The sequence below is a fragment of the Dunckerocampus dactyliophorus genome, chromosome 6 (genome assembly GCF_027744805.1).
Source record: "Dunckerocampus dactyliophorus isolate RoL2022-P2 chromosome 6, RoL_Ddac_1.1, whole genome shotgun sequence".
In the NCBI taxonomy this organism is placed as follows: domain Eukaryota; kingdom Metazoa; phylum Chordata; class Actinopteri; order Syngnathiformes; family Syngnathidae; genus Dunckerocampus; species Dunckerocampus dactyliophorus.
Window position 1 is genome coordinate 32812400 of NC_072824.1, and position 14401 is coordinate 32826800.

Below are 14401 nucleotides of genomic sequence, written 5' to 3' on the forward strand. Positions count from 1 at the left end.
CACCACTGTTCCATGCTTTGGTCATTTGTGGATAACGGCTCTCACTGTGGTTCGCTGGAGTCCCAAAGCTTTACAAATGGCTTTATAACCTTTTCCACACTGATAGATCTCAATTCATCTGTTATGTTTTAATGGGGGACAGTCACTTTCCACACAGGGCCATGTAGGTTTGGATTTTTTTCTCATTTAATCATAAGAAGTTTCACATTAAAGCTGCATGTTGTGTTATTGACTGTTTAAATTTGTTTGATGATCTGAAACATTTAAGTGTGACAAACATGCAAAAGTAAGACAAATCAGGAAGGGGTCAAACACTGTTTCACATCACTTTACCAAGAGTATTTGCGACTGCTTGCCTTGGTGTGCTGCTTTTATTTTGAAGGCCTGACTTTACTTTACTTGGCTACAGGATGTAGTTAGGCCAGCTGAAAAGAAGTGGATTTTTTTTTCCATAAAAGACTTGGAAACTAAAACTGGTGTTGATAAATGAAGAGTTCCTTTGCATTAGCTCCTGTTTTCTCATTGCTTTAGCCAACATCGCTTTGATAAAATATTACTTTGAATGTTTATAAAGATGCCGCATATATAACATTAAAATAATGATTACTGAATAATTTTAATACTTTATGTATACTGGGTACACTGCATACTTGGGTCCCGAGGGTGCAAATCTTAAATGTAGTGCTGTCCCAAATCCATTACTATGATGCGCACTGAATGGAAATGACCATGACATCTAACAAGGCGGCGATGATTGAGGGTGGTCAGGGTTAGGGTTAGGGTCCGTCGCTGCACACTCACCATTAAGGGCGTTTGAGCGCAACATCCGGGAACTGACAGTGCACTGCATTTCACCGTGCTTCCCGGTGGAACGCAGTGTCACTGCGTAATACGTACCCGGAACGCAATTGGTTCAATTGAGTTCTACGCAATTGAGTTCTACGCAGAGCGCGTCCGGTCCAGTCGGCCTATTTTTCGGCAGCCACGTGTTAGGCATGTACAATCTACGCCATCCGTCGATCTATTTTATGTGTTTTATTCTATTCATTTATGTATGTTAACGTAACCGGATATGACGTTTACGTCTGCGCTACGTGTGTTCCGTAAGTTTTTACGTAATTTGCTACGTATCCGATCAATAACGCTGATACCAGCCTGAATTTTACTCGGTATCAGATCGGAAACGAAATCAGTGGTATTGCCCATCACCAGCGGTAACTCTTCTTTTTGAGGGCTAGCTCCAACTAGCAGGTAAAGTCCACTGCCCCCTGTAGCCCAACCCATGAATCACAGCTCACATCCATATACAATAGTACATGTACAATACTCACGTCACACTACTATTCACTATAAATGATTATAACACAATACGAATATGAACGTATTCCTCACTCCTTCACAGCTTTTGTGGTTCCTAAAATTGTGATTCGATAAAAAAAAAAATTAAGCTGTGAATGCTATTTTTCAAACGCTATTAAAAGATCCACCAACAGGGCGCTGCACATTGGCTCTGAGTTCATTGAGTTTTTTTGACGCACTCACTGAAGTGAATCGGGTACTTGATTACTCGAGTCACCCGTCACATATCGCATGTGCAGAAACACGCACACGAGTAACCAGTTGTGAATCAGGTACTCGATTCCCAATTTGAGAATCGGGTCCCACAGAGCGACTCAGCGATTAAGTGAAAAACTCGAGAGATTTGAACGACTCGTTCAATACTCGCACATCTCTACAGTTAGCTTACACGTTGGTCTAGTCAGAGGTGTGCGTGAAGCTGAAGAATGTGTGTGCGCGCGCGCGTGGAAGGAAGGTTTCTCGAGGAGCTTTCCAGTCCACGGTGAGGAACATCCTCCTCGTCATTCAATGGAGTCTTCTCTGGAGTTGTCAAGCTCTTTGGGCAGCGTGTCGTCGCTGCTGGTCCGCCATCGGACTTTTAAAGTGTTGCTCATCGGGGACTCAGCGGTGGGGAAGACCTGCCTCACACACCGGCTGTGTGCCGGTGACTTCCCCTGCGGCGCGGAGGCCACCATCGGGGTGGACTTCCGAGAAAGAGTCCTGGACGTGGACGGAGAGAAGATCAAGGTAAGACAGCAACTGATTTGCTTGACTCAATTGGCTCCCGGGGAGTCACGACTAAGGTAACTTCAATATCAATAATAACTAATGAGTCTGTAGAATTAAAAAAACAAACAAACCCTTATCTACCTTGTGCAAGTGATTGTTAAATCCTTCCATTAATTTAGCTTCTATCTTAGCTTCTGCGTGTGTGTGTGTGCGCGTGCTTGCTCTTGCCTGTGTGCGTTATGTTCAGGTCAGTCAAGTTGACAATCCAAATATCGATAGTATCAGTATCAAATCGATTCTAGTTTGATTACATCTCTTCTACTAATTGGCTAATTGGTTCCAGACTCGACCGACATTAGCGAATTTCCGCAAAGTAGCGTTCATTATTTATAAATGGAATATTTTCGTAGTTGGAGCATAGAAAATCTGTTTACAACCTCCTAAATATGGTTTTTAACCTTTTTAGAGCCCTCTAGATGTGAAATAACACCCCTATACTCAGCTTTACACTCCTATTACCCAATATAGTAGACATAATAAGAGAAATTAGGACATTTAAGACATAATAGAGACTCACACATGTTTGCATAGAACGAGAGTTTCTCGTTGTTCTTTGTTTACTTCCTGTTCTGTTCTTGTTCCATCAGTGTAACATTACTGACACCTAGTGACCATTGTAGAATACTACATATCATCAACATGTATTGGAATGTGTCTTAATGAAACCGCTGAAGTTGGCTTCCGATTCTCCAGCCTCAGATTTGGCACCTAAAGGGAAATTTAAGGTGGAATGGACATGTTTTATTTTCCCACTTTTGCATTTGTGAAACTTTGATTTTCTTTGTGAAAATGCAGTAAAAGACACACACAAAGGATACAAATGAATTAGAACAGTTTCTGATATGTGAAAATGTTACAGTTCTGTTTTTTTCTTTAGCATCTAGACCGCACGGCCCTGAGGCCATTTGCGGCCCGCGGTGCATTCTAAAAATAGAATTTAACAAGAAAACTAAAAAAAAAAATAAAAACCCTACCAACAACAAAAATTGAAAAAATCAGCAGTAATTTTACAATAATAAAGTCAAAATATAAGAGAAAAAAGTTGTAACCTCACGAGAAAAAGTTGAATTTAACGAGGATAATATAAGGGGAAAAATACGTCATTTTAGTAACAAAAAGTTTACAACAAATAAGGTTGTCATTTGTTTGGAAATTTAGGTTGGGGAAAAACATAATATGGGAATAAAATTATAATTATGAGAAGAAAATTTACAAGAAGAAAATCTTACTAGTTGGAAAATAACAAAACAAGAGCAGAACTGGGAAAAACCCCCAACAAATTTTACAAGAATAAAGTCAAAATAATAAGAGGAAAAAGGTTGTATTCTAACCAGAAACATTTTTACAAAATAAACTCATAATACTATAAGGAACATAGGGTTGAAATATTAATATCACCGCTAGACCCAGACTTCTCAAATGTGGACTAGATTATCATACAAAGACTAAAAATTCATTCACACCTTCCTTTCCTCATCACCTGGAGATGCAAGATCCTATGTGACAAATGACCAGCAGGTCAAATAGTCCAACTCTGGATAATTGGGTAAGGTCAGCATAATGGCTGCAGGTAGATGGGAGGTCAGGTGAAAAAAAACATGGAAATCTCGCATTTTTGTCATTTTCAAAAACAAAATAAAGGTTTCAGAAATCAGAAGCAGTGTTTTTATCAACCTGCAGCATCTCTGGGATAATCTAGTCAATATTTGAGAAGTCTAGGTCTGGCGGTTTTTGAACAGCATGGAGTCTAATGCGGTCTAGTTACTGAAAAAGCATAGAAATGTGCCTTTATTGCATTTTCACAAATAGAATAAATGTTTCATCATGATAATGAGTGCTTAGCCTTTCTATGATAACCTAGCCAAAGTTTGCAAAGTCTAGCTTGAGTGGTTTTTGAATTGGACCGGGCCTAATGTGGTCTAGTGGCAGAAAAAACAAAAAATACATAAATAAATGGAATACAATAGAAATAGAAATAGAAATAGAAATACTGTATAAGGCATTCAGAAGACGCATTCAGTAATATAACCCACAATTTGTTAGCAAATATGTCCCTTGGCGTTCTTAATGCTCTTGTATTGACACTATAGTGCAAATTTGACGGTTAAATCATGCATTTGTTTTTTGCAAAGTCAGGATGATTGAGGCTGTGTCTTAGATGACACTAAGTCTTGTTCCTTCTGAGCGGTGACTCATTGAATTTCACAGTTCATGCTTTTTCCGAATCTGCGTATTTCAACACATTCTCTGCACTCCTTCCACCTTCTTTGTCACGAATTTCCTTCTTAATATTTTTCCAGTGTCCAAAACCCTTGTGCCTCGCCATCCATCTGTTTGCACCATTTTATAGTTTACCGCACTTTATCAACTTTGTTCTTTGTTCTGTTTTTTTCAAAAGACAACCCCTTTGGTGCCGGCCATTTTACACCATTTTGACTGATCTTTCAAGGCACCCAGCATATTGTGTTCTACGGCTCTATAAACATGGAACCTACCGAAAGAAAGATTAGACTCCCGTCTTTCATCAGACAAAAAAAGTTTTCTACCTTTTTCCGTTCTTTAGTAATCAGCAGTAGAACATAGGTACGTTTCAGGAAAATATCAGTTCCCAACTAAAAAAAGGGAGAAAACCAGCTTAATTTCAAGCATAACTTTCACTTTGACACAAATATTTTATGCTTTTGTGACAGCCCAAATATCTAAACAACTATACTAACATAAACAACACAAAAAAGGGGTTGTTTTGCATCAAAATAATTTATTTACAAATATACAACCATTAACTATTTACAATTTTCACATTTGGAATTGAAGTATGTGTGTGCACGCGTGTGCAGGAGTTAAAATGTCCCTACAATGCGTAGTAACCTTCTGCACACTACACTCCTCCATGCTCTCTCACTTCCTCCTTCCTGTCATGTGATTTTTCCCTTCACCTTATCAAATGCACTTTTGCCACCTTGTGGTCGTTTTTGTGGCATTAAAGTTGCTCTCAAGTCTAAGAGTTGCATCATCACATCCTTTAGCCTCTTGCGCAAAAACCCCTGTAAAGGACGTATAAATGCGCTGTTGGGATCGAGCGTTCGGGATTATAAATGTACAAATAAGTTTATGGTATTGAATGAGTTAACTGCCATTTGCAAATGCAGTAATCCCTCGCCTCTTTGCACTTCAAATTTCACGCTATGATAATACAGGTATATGATTAAATCCTGTTTCGTGGTTGACTACGGCCTATGGTTACTCAAAAAGTATGCATATTTAATCAAATAGTACTAATTTCCAAATAAAAATATTCCATTCCGAATCCTACTTGGTGGAAATTCACTTATCACGGTCTGGTCTGGAATCAGTTAACCATGATAAACGAGGGATTACTCTCCAGTGAAACCCGTTTATGCAGACAACCCGCAGACTGACTGACTACAATTACATGAACATGCGTCCAACAAAAGAATGAATGAATGAATGAACGAACCTCTCACCTTCGGTGTCGTTTCCATTTTGTGTGTGCGTGCTCCTCGCCACCAGCTCCAGCTGTGGGACACGGCGGGACAGGAGCGCTTCCGCAAGTCCATGGTGCAGCACTTTTACCGTAACGTGCACGCGGTTCTCTTTGTGTACGACATCAGCTGCCGCGCCAGCTTCAGCAGCCTCTCTGCCTGGGTAGAAGAGTGCAGGCAGAACTCCCTTGGACAGGACGTCCCCAGGTGACTTCACATTCACAAAGGTTTCACATACAGTACAAATATCATTCATTATTTGGGCATTTGGGAACATTTTTTTAATCAAAATATGTGTACACTTGTTGAAGTTGTTTCATCCAGTGAACTCATTCAATCCGTTTTCCAAAAGACAACCCTTTCAGTAGCACCCGATTTAGACCATTGGGACTGATCTTTCAAGGCACACAGCACATTGTGTCCTATGGCTAAATAAACATGGAACCTACCAAAAGAAAGTCAGTGCGTCATTTGTTTTCCATGTGGTATGCAATGCAAAGGCTGCCTTTTATGCAACGGCTTCCACTTCCTGTCGTGCGTGTTTCTCCTTCCTCTCATGAAGCACTTCTGCCACCTAGTGGCCCTTTTTATGGCATTAAAATTGCTCTCAAGCCTAAACCGTTGGTGAGCATCATCATGTCCTTTAGCCTCTCGTGCAAAAACCCCCATAAAAGACATAGAAATACGTTGTTGGGATCAGGCGTTCGGGTTTCTAAAAACGTATAACTACGTCTTTGGTATTGAATGAGTTCAAATGATTTAGTCAATTATTCCTGATTGTCCAAATATGTTATCAATACAATCAACACAACAACATTTTGTTAAAATCTACAAACATAAGTCATAATTTCATTTATTGAAGATATGTGTAGACTTAAACAAAACATTTTATCCATAGTACAAATGAATTAATACAATTGACATTTTTAAAAGCACGTGTATTTTTTTTAAATTGTTTCATGCACAATTAAAATGATGTTTATTCATGAATTATTCAGGATTTTCCAAATATAAAAAGCCAATATATTTTTGTCTTTTTCAAATTAAACGTTTGAGCAGATGTTGTGTGATTGAAGTTGTTTTATCCACATTTAAACTAAATTAATAAATTATTCTTGATTATCCAGATACTATATGAATCCCGTAAAGGTTGATACGTTTTTCTCATTTTTATTTTAGTCAAATATGATCTTTTAATCTACAAATATAATTCATGTTTGTTTTTTGTTGTTTTTTAAATTCTAAAATATTTCCTGATAAATGTGACATTAGTGAAGAATGAAAGATATCAATTAGAATTGTAGATGACAAACTGCAGTTTTCTAAAAAGTTGTTTTATTTCATTTCCAGGTTCCTGGTGGGGAACAAGAGCGACCTCCGTGACGTCACCGATTCTGATGAGCAAGTCAGCCAGGAGCAGGCGCTGCGCTTTGCCAGGGCTCATCACATGATGTTTTTTGAGACGTCCGCCAAAAAGGCAGCGGACAAACACCCCAACGGGCCACGAGGAGCTGGGGAGTTTCCTCACTGGTGCGATACGGTGGAGGACATCGTCAACGCCGTCGGTGCCAGACTGAAGAGACAGAAGAAAGCTGGCGCAGCAAACATGGCCACCTACAGCGGCTCTTTTAAGCTGTTGAACAAAAACAGAGAAGAGAAAGAAGTCTGGACCTGCTGCTGAAAAACAACAAAAGGATGGTGAAAGACTCATATTTTGGGTCACGTTCCCGCTAATAACTGTGCATGTATTGTGTGTATTCCTGCTGTTTATACTGCTTATACAATAAAACAATGTGAAGGTAGAGATCATTTGTTTACCAGTCACTCATTCAGACGAGAGAAGTGCAACCTTGTTTATGCTAGTCAAAGATCCTCAAAATGATGCTGTTTTTAAGGACTTCTCAAAGATCTTCTATATGACAGGAGATTCTTTCACATTGGTGCAACAATTAGCAACCAAATGGCAGATGTCTCAGTCCCATTGTGAAGCTTTGATGGGCCTGACGTCTAAACATGCGTGCCAAAAAGGATCAAGAGTCGTTCTTCTTGAGTAGTGAGTCGTCTTCTCGACAGCACCCTTGGTGTGGATATTATCTCTACCGGAGCGATACTCGCATGATGAAATGTACATGTTTCGGTTCTCTTCTGTGATTATTTTCACAAATATGTTTGCTTTTTGCTGTGTTGTTCGCATTGTTGATACTATACTGTTTACAAAAAGTATAGGTCAGGTGTGTCAAACTCGTGCCATGGAGGGCCGAAACACTGCAGGTTTTCTTTCCAGCCAGTCACTAAAGCAGGTGATTTTAATGATCAACACCTTCAGTTTGAGGGAAGGAGCTCATCAATTAAATCACATGCTGAAGAAACTGGTGGGAGAGAAAACCTGCAGCGTCTCGGCCCTCCAGGGCACGAGTTTGACACATGTCGTATAGGTGGTAGGATATTCGACATAGGAGGGCTTTGGAGGATTTGAATGAAAACAAATAGTTTTTGATTCTTTTTCTATTATTTTTTTGGCACTGTTGACTGGATGTGCTCAAACAACTGGGATTGCAGCATACCGGTGACGCCAGTGAGGACAAGCGGTAAAAAAAAACATCGATTTTCGTCGTCTCACACTTACCGGAAATGGCGATCGCCATATTTATCCGCGGCCTCTTCTTATTCGCTCCCATTTTACTGTAAACTGAAACCACTCGAGTCAGTCCCTCAACTTCTGGGAATGACATGATGACGTCCAACATTTGTGGCGCGTTTAGTGCAATATCCGGGTACTGACGGCTCACTGTGTTTTGCTGTACTACTTCTCATTCCGACGCACATATGCACTCATAAGTACGGAAGTGCGCGAATTAAGAAACTGCATATTTTTGACTATATTGTTAATGTTAATGCATATTTTTTTAACTTGCATTTTTTCAATAAAATTTACGGAGGATAAAGTGGGCTGTACATTACGGACGTCACTTCCGTAAACTATATACGCATTTCCGCTAGCCTTAACGCGGCGCCACCGGAGAAACTTTGGCAAACGCTTTGCAGTCCTTCGCTACTATATTTCTTTGTTGTCTGGAAGTAGCCAACAAACGCCACCATGGTCGACAAAATGAGCATGTCTCTGGACGACATTATCAAGATGAACAAAGGAGGCCGCGATAGTTTTTCTTCCTACGGGGCAAGTAAACGTTCTGGTTCCGCCGTTGGGTCCTCGAGGTCGACGCGGAGTCGACCGAATAATTTCAACCGCGGGCGAGACAACCGACCCGCACCGTACACCAGGGTATGTAACACCTTCTATACCTACACAACATGAAGCAGCACCCGCCAGGTAACGCTGCTATGCTTAGAACATATTGTCCTAACCTAATTAGCGGTGATATTACCCACACACCCCGTAATTATAAATAAACTAAACTTAGCTAATCCATTGCAAAGGGTCAAATTCCACCAGTCGCCTTCATTTGTTTAATTGTCTTTGTTGGTGTTCATGGTGTTACCAAGATGGCTGCTCCGTGTAGCTCTTTAGTTGGAGTCTGCTGTAGTTGGTTGTCGTTGCCTTTGTTCGGTGAACAATGCGCCAACACCATCACTTTCCGCTTATGATATTTTCAGACAAATACGTTTGCAAGCATTAATTTAAACTTCATGGTTATTTTCAAATTATCTTTGTAGTCATTTAACTCCAAAGAACGGCGTTAACCACAACCCCTAGCATTCGGGGTCATTTTTAAAGTCATACCCGTATGAATGTAAAGCTGTCCTTTTTGAAGCATTTAGAGTAAAGGCATGGTTTAGGGCTCGTTTTGAAAGCCAACAAGCTCATTTTTCTACTGATAGGGACTGCAACAAATAGCTTTGGCGCTACCTGTTTGCCCCCCACGCGCAAAGGCACATTACATCTGTGCTTGTCATTCCAACTCCGTACAGTAGATGGCGTCGTAAAGCTGCTTCTTAACACACTGCTGGTCTGCCAGAGAACGAGAGGGCGTAGCAGGAGGGATTAGGGCTGCTTGTTAAATTTGCAGACCCCTCTAGGTTCTGTTTTTCAAAAAAGAGATGAGCGACAAATCTCACCGCTTTTTCTGATCTTACTGGACTCTAACATGAAAGCACTATCGCTGTGCTCAACCAGCAGTGGGCCCCCACCCCCTTCTAACAGCAGTTGCGGGTGGCCCCGTCTTGCTGGTGATGTTCTATTAAAAAAAAAAAAAAAAAAAAAAAAAACACACACACACACACACAAAAAGAAGTGACAGAAAAGTTCTTAAACTTACAAGCTTCTGTGATCTTTCCTTTTCCCAGCCCAGAGAGTTGCCAGACATATGGCAGCACGACATGTTTGAGCAGCATGCCGGAGAACACAGAGGTCTGAGCGCGGCAGCAGACAGAGGTGCGGAAAGTAGTGCCAAGCTGCTCATTTCCAATCTCGACTTTGGAGTGTCTGACATGGATATCAAGGTGCTTCATGAAAACCTAAAACTCCTCAGTGTTGTTCTGTACAATGATTGACACATGGCTTTTCTTGCCCAGGAGCTGTTTGAAGACTTTGGACCATTAAAGAAAGTATCGGTGCACTATGACAGGTCTGGCCGCAGCAAAGGAAGTGCAGATATCTGCTTTGAAAAGACAGCGGATGCAGTCAAAGCCATGAAGCACTATAATGGCGTCCCTCTTGATGGTGAGGATTTATTTACAATACCTTTCATTCTAAGTGTTGATCAGAAGACGAAAGTGGGCTGTACGCCCTGTAAAAGAGTCATTCATACTTGAAGTAAAATACTATAGTGTTTCCCATGGGACTGCAAACTAGTCATCGTCTGATCGGCGTAACTGGCCATGATGCATGTGTATATCATTTTTGTGGACGCCATGGCCATGCATGTCAACAATTGCAACTGATAATAAGCGACGTTCTGGAAAATTGGGGAAATTCCTCCCTCAATGCTTCAAATATATCCCATAACTCATTAAATCTCAGCCATTTTTGAAAAGACAACCCCCTCAGTAGCGACCGTTTTCGATGATTTTGACTGATTTTTTTTTAAGGTGCACAGAATATTGTGTTCTATGTCTATACGAATGTGGAACCTACCAAAAGAAAGATTAGACGCCTGTCTTTCATCAGAAAACGGGTTTGTTTCCAGCTTTTTTCATTCTTCAGTAATCAGCAGTAGAACATAGGGAAGTTTCAGGAAAATATCAGTTCCCGCCTAGAAAAGGGACAAACCCATCTTTTTGTGAAAAGATACATTTCAAGCACGACTTTCACTTTGACACAAATATTTTTGCTTTTGTGACAGCTCAAATATCTAAACAACTATAACAACATAAACAGCACAAGTTTTTTTGTTACATCAAAATAAATGTATTTACAAATAACACTATGAACTATTCACAATTTTCACAATTGGAACTAAACTGTGTGTGCAAGCATTAAAATGCCCCTACAATGCAAAACCTTCTGCACGCTGCACTCCTCCAAACTCTCCCACTTCTTCCTTCCTGTTGTGTGTGTTTCTCCATCCACACGATCTCTGCCGAGCTCTTATCAAACACGCACTTCTGCCACCTGATGGCTGTTTTATGGCTTAAAGTTGCTCTGAAGGCAAATCCTTTAGTCGGGAGTTGAGTCATCACCTCTTTTAGCCTTGTGCAAAAAATGTAAATGACTTATAAAAACATTGTGTTTGGGTTTATAAAAACTTATAAGTACATCTTTGGTATAGAAAGTGGCAGAGAGAATGGCATTACCAATCGTAACACAGGCAAAAGCGGAAGTGACACTTTGAACCTAAAAGGTTTCATAGTAGCAGCCAAGGCATAAAGCAGTGATGTGCGGTCAGGCTTGTCATGATGGAAAATACTAAAAAAGAATAACATAAAATATTCATTTTTGTTCATTGAATTGTATTATACATGTATTTTCTGTATGATTCCAATTGTTTTTAACATTTTCTTAAGTCAAAATAGCGGAATTTGAATTTCCTCATCAAATACAAGGCAGAAACCTAAGATGAGGCCACTGTGAGAGTGGTTTCTCGGCTCGGTGCGCAAGCCCGGCCTGCAGTCTGAGTGCACACTTAGTTGGCTCGTAGCCCCTGCAAGTTTGTTTGTCATCATATTGCCAATAATATGTTGCAGAAACATTTATGATACACCATGCCTTTCTACAGCCTCTGTCATGTGTGCCATCATTGTTCTTGCTAATCGTCAATAAAATACATCAAATGGAAATGTCACACGGGAGGCACTTGCAGTGCCAATGCATCCTGCAGGGGAGCCATCCTGAAGCCAGCGGGTTTGAACTGTGCCGGCCGGTTAGATATATTTGCAATATATTTTTATAGTCTGCGGAATGAATGCATGAAGCTGACTGCCAAGATGGAGGATTATATATGCAGCCTCAGCAGGAGGTGATCAGACTTGTACAACCAAGTATCAGAAATGTTCCTAGAGAAGGGGGGTGCATGTATTTCATGTACAGATAAAAGAACACAAACACAAATGTTTTTTTTGTTCATAAAAACAAATAAATGGGACTAAAAAATACCCGAAAACTATTTGGGAGAAAAAACAACGTAAATTAAATTTTTTTTTTCAGGTTATCATCTTCATGAGCAACCTGTATTAACATAAAAAAACTCCAAAGGGGTCAGTGCTTCACCAGCCTTGAACCTCGCCGCGCATCACTGGCATCAACGTGCACAAACAAGGAGAATTCCTAACAAGTAGCAGCAAGTCAATATGCGGCGGCCCACATTTATTTGTGGTATGGCGGTATAGGCTGATAAATGAATGTACCGTAAGCCCTCGCCACTTCACGCTTTCAATTTTACAGGTATTCTGTGGTATTCTGCACTGGTCTCTAGGTGTCATTAATGGCACCCTAAGGTTCTGTGAGACACACAAGCGCCAGACTCGACAGGCCTTTATAGCAGGCTTGAATGATCTCATAATAATCCCCAACACGGGCTCCTGCTGCAACCTAACCCACACCAAGCTAAAACTCAACTATGAACCCCCGATGTTATTTCCTGTCCTTCCTCCACTGAGTCCCCTGGCAGTGGAACACATTTGTCTTATTTTCTCTTGTGCCTACTCTATTGGATAATTGTTGAAGGTTACTATAGGGGTGTTATGTCATGTCTTGAGGAATCTAATCATGCTAAAACCATATAGAAGGTCCTAAACAGGTTTTCTGCGTTCCAAAATAAGCCAGACGGTTTGGAGGGGTAGGAGCGAGCTGGTATCTCATCACTTATAGCATAACCCATTCTAAAGCTTGGGTTATGCGTCATACATCCACATCTACTGAATGTTCATCACTCTCATATGCACCCTTCTAGGCCGCCCCATGAAAATCGTACCAGCGACATCGGATGACTTGCAAAGTCGACCGTCAGTGCAGAGGTTGGTGGTGTGGACTAATGGGTGAACTGTATATTCAGTAATGTTTCTTACTGCAAGATGCTCTTTGGCGTGACAACCGTTCCAGCAGAGGCTTTGACAGGAGCCGCCTCGGTCAGCCCACATTTGAAAGAAGCGAAAGGAGGCAAGGTGGCAGCGGTGGAGGCTCCAGAGGATACGGGAGGGGCAGGGGGAGAGGAAGCAGACCCCAGCTATCCGCGGAAGAGTTGGATGCCCAGTTAGACGCTTACAATGCCATGGTATTACTCTTGCTTTGTTGACATCTCTACTACTATCACAACTACTGAATAGTCATTTCTTTGCTTTTTTTTTTTTCCAGGCGGACAACAGATAAAGAAGCACACATTCCACTCTTCATTTTATTTCCATGATGGTGATTTCACACAATGGAGCTGATCTCATTTATTTCAGAGGCCATTTTACTGTAAGGAGCCATGTCTTTTTAGATATTTTAGTGTTTTCACTTCATGTTTATTGCATTTTTTTTGTCAGTTGCTCTTGCTGTAATTATGAAATGGTTTCTCTCGCTTCCTCTTATTTTTTTGTATTCTTACAAATTAAGTGCTTTAATGCCATTTTTATGTTGAAAGTGTTCATCAGTTCTATCACTTGGTACTGTATACTTGACATGTGAATATCCCAGGGTTTTGTACATAAAATACTCAACTGAAGTGTTTTTGTGTTCATTTAGAAATGCTTCACTCTGAATTGTTTGTCATTTTAAATGTTTATGGACTTTTTTCTTTTCTTTTTTTTTTTACACGTAAAGTTTTTTATATTTAATTTAATTCCACCATTTTTTTACACGCTTAATCATCTTTTATATTAATTTATTCCTTCATTGTCTCATTTATATTTTAATACTTAAAGTCAAACCAAGCAAATGTATTTCTTTTTCAAAATCACTTGACATCTTTTGAATGATTAATACACAATTAGATTTCCAAATTTCATTTCAGAGGAACTTATAAGGCGTTTTGTCAAGGAAATGAGGAAGAACACATCTGCATGCATACATGAAAATCAATATCAGAATTGCACTAAAGACTGCAAAGTCTTCAGGGTCATGGTATAACAGTTGAACTAGAACAAAATAAGAAAATAGTTTTAAAAAAAAACCTGACAAAATACTGCTTTTGCGGTGATTAAAAAGAAGAAATGTTAAATGATAAATGTAATTACTAGAACATCAAATGAACATGTATCGTTTTAAGGTTGAGCAATAACGTGTTAATGAAGAATGGAACATAAACTGATAGTGTAATTGGCACGCATTAGGTAAAAAAAAAAAAGACAGGGAATGGTCCTTTTATCTTGCCGTAGTTTTATGCCCGGAAATG

General features: G+C 40.1%; 2 protein-coding genes across 3 annotated transcripts; both read left to right on the plus strand.

The window, feature by feature from the left end:
* The first annotated feature begins 782 nt into the window (after positions 1-782).
* Positions 783-7510, plus strand: LOC129183095 (ras-related protein Rab-33B-like). The gene is made up of 3 exons (XM_054779947.1): positions 783-2085; positions 5659-5837; positions 6981-7510. The coding sequence occupies exons 1-3, from the start codon at positions 1867-1869 to the stop codon at positions 7309-7311; spliced, it is 729 nt and encodes a 242-aa protein (XP_054635922.1). The 5' UTR covers positions 783-1866; the 3' UTR covers positions 7312-7510.
* A 772-nt stretch (positions 7511-8282) lies between these two features.
* LOC129183094 (aly/REF export factor 2-like) lies at positions 8283-13732 on the plus strand. 2 transcript variants are annotated; one of them, XM_054779946.1, is made up of 6 exons: positions 8283-8913; positions 9936-10091; positions 10164-10311; positions 12980-13043; positions 13132-13300; positions 13381-13732. In XM_054779946.1, the coding sequence occupies exons 1-6, from the start codon at positions 8728-8730 to the stop codon at positions 13393-13395; spliced, it is 738 nt and encodes a 245-aa protein (XP_054635921.1). In that variant the 5' UTR covers positions 8283-8727; the 3' UTR covers positions 13396-13732. The 2 variants fall into 2 exon arrangements, with proteins under 2 accessions (XP_054635921.1, XP_054635920.1); XM_054779945.1 differs by having other exon boundaries at positions 8289-8913; positions 13129-13300.
* Positions 13733-14401: the final 669 nt, after the last annotated feature.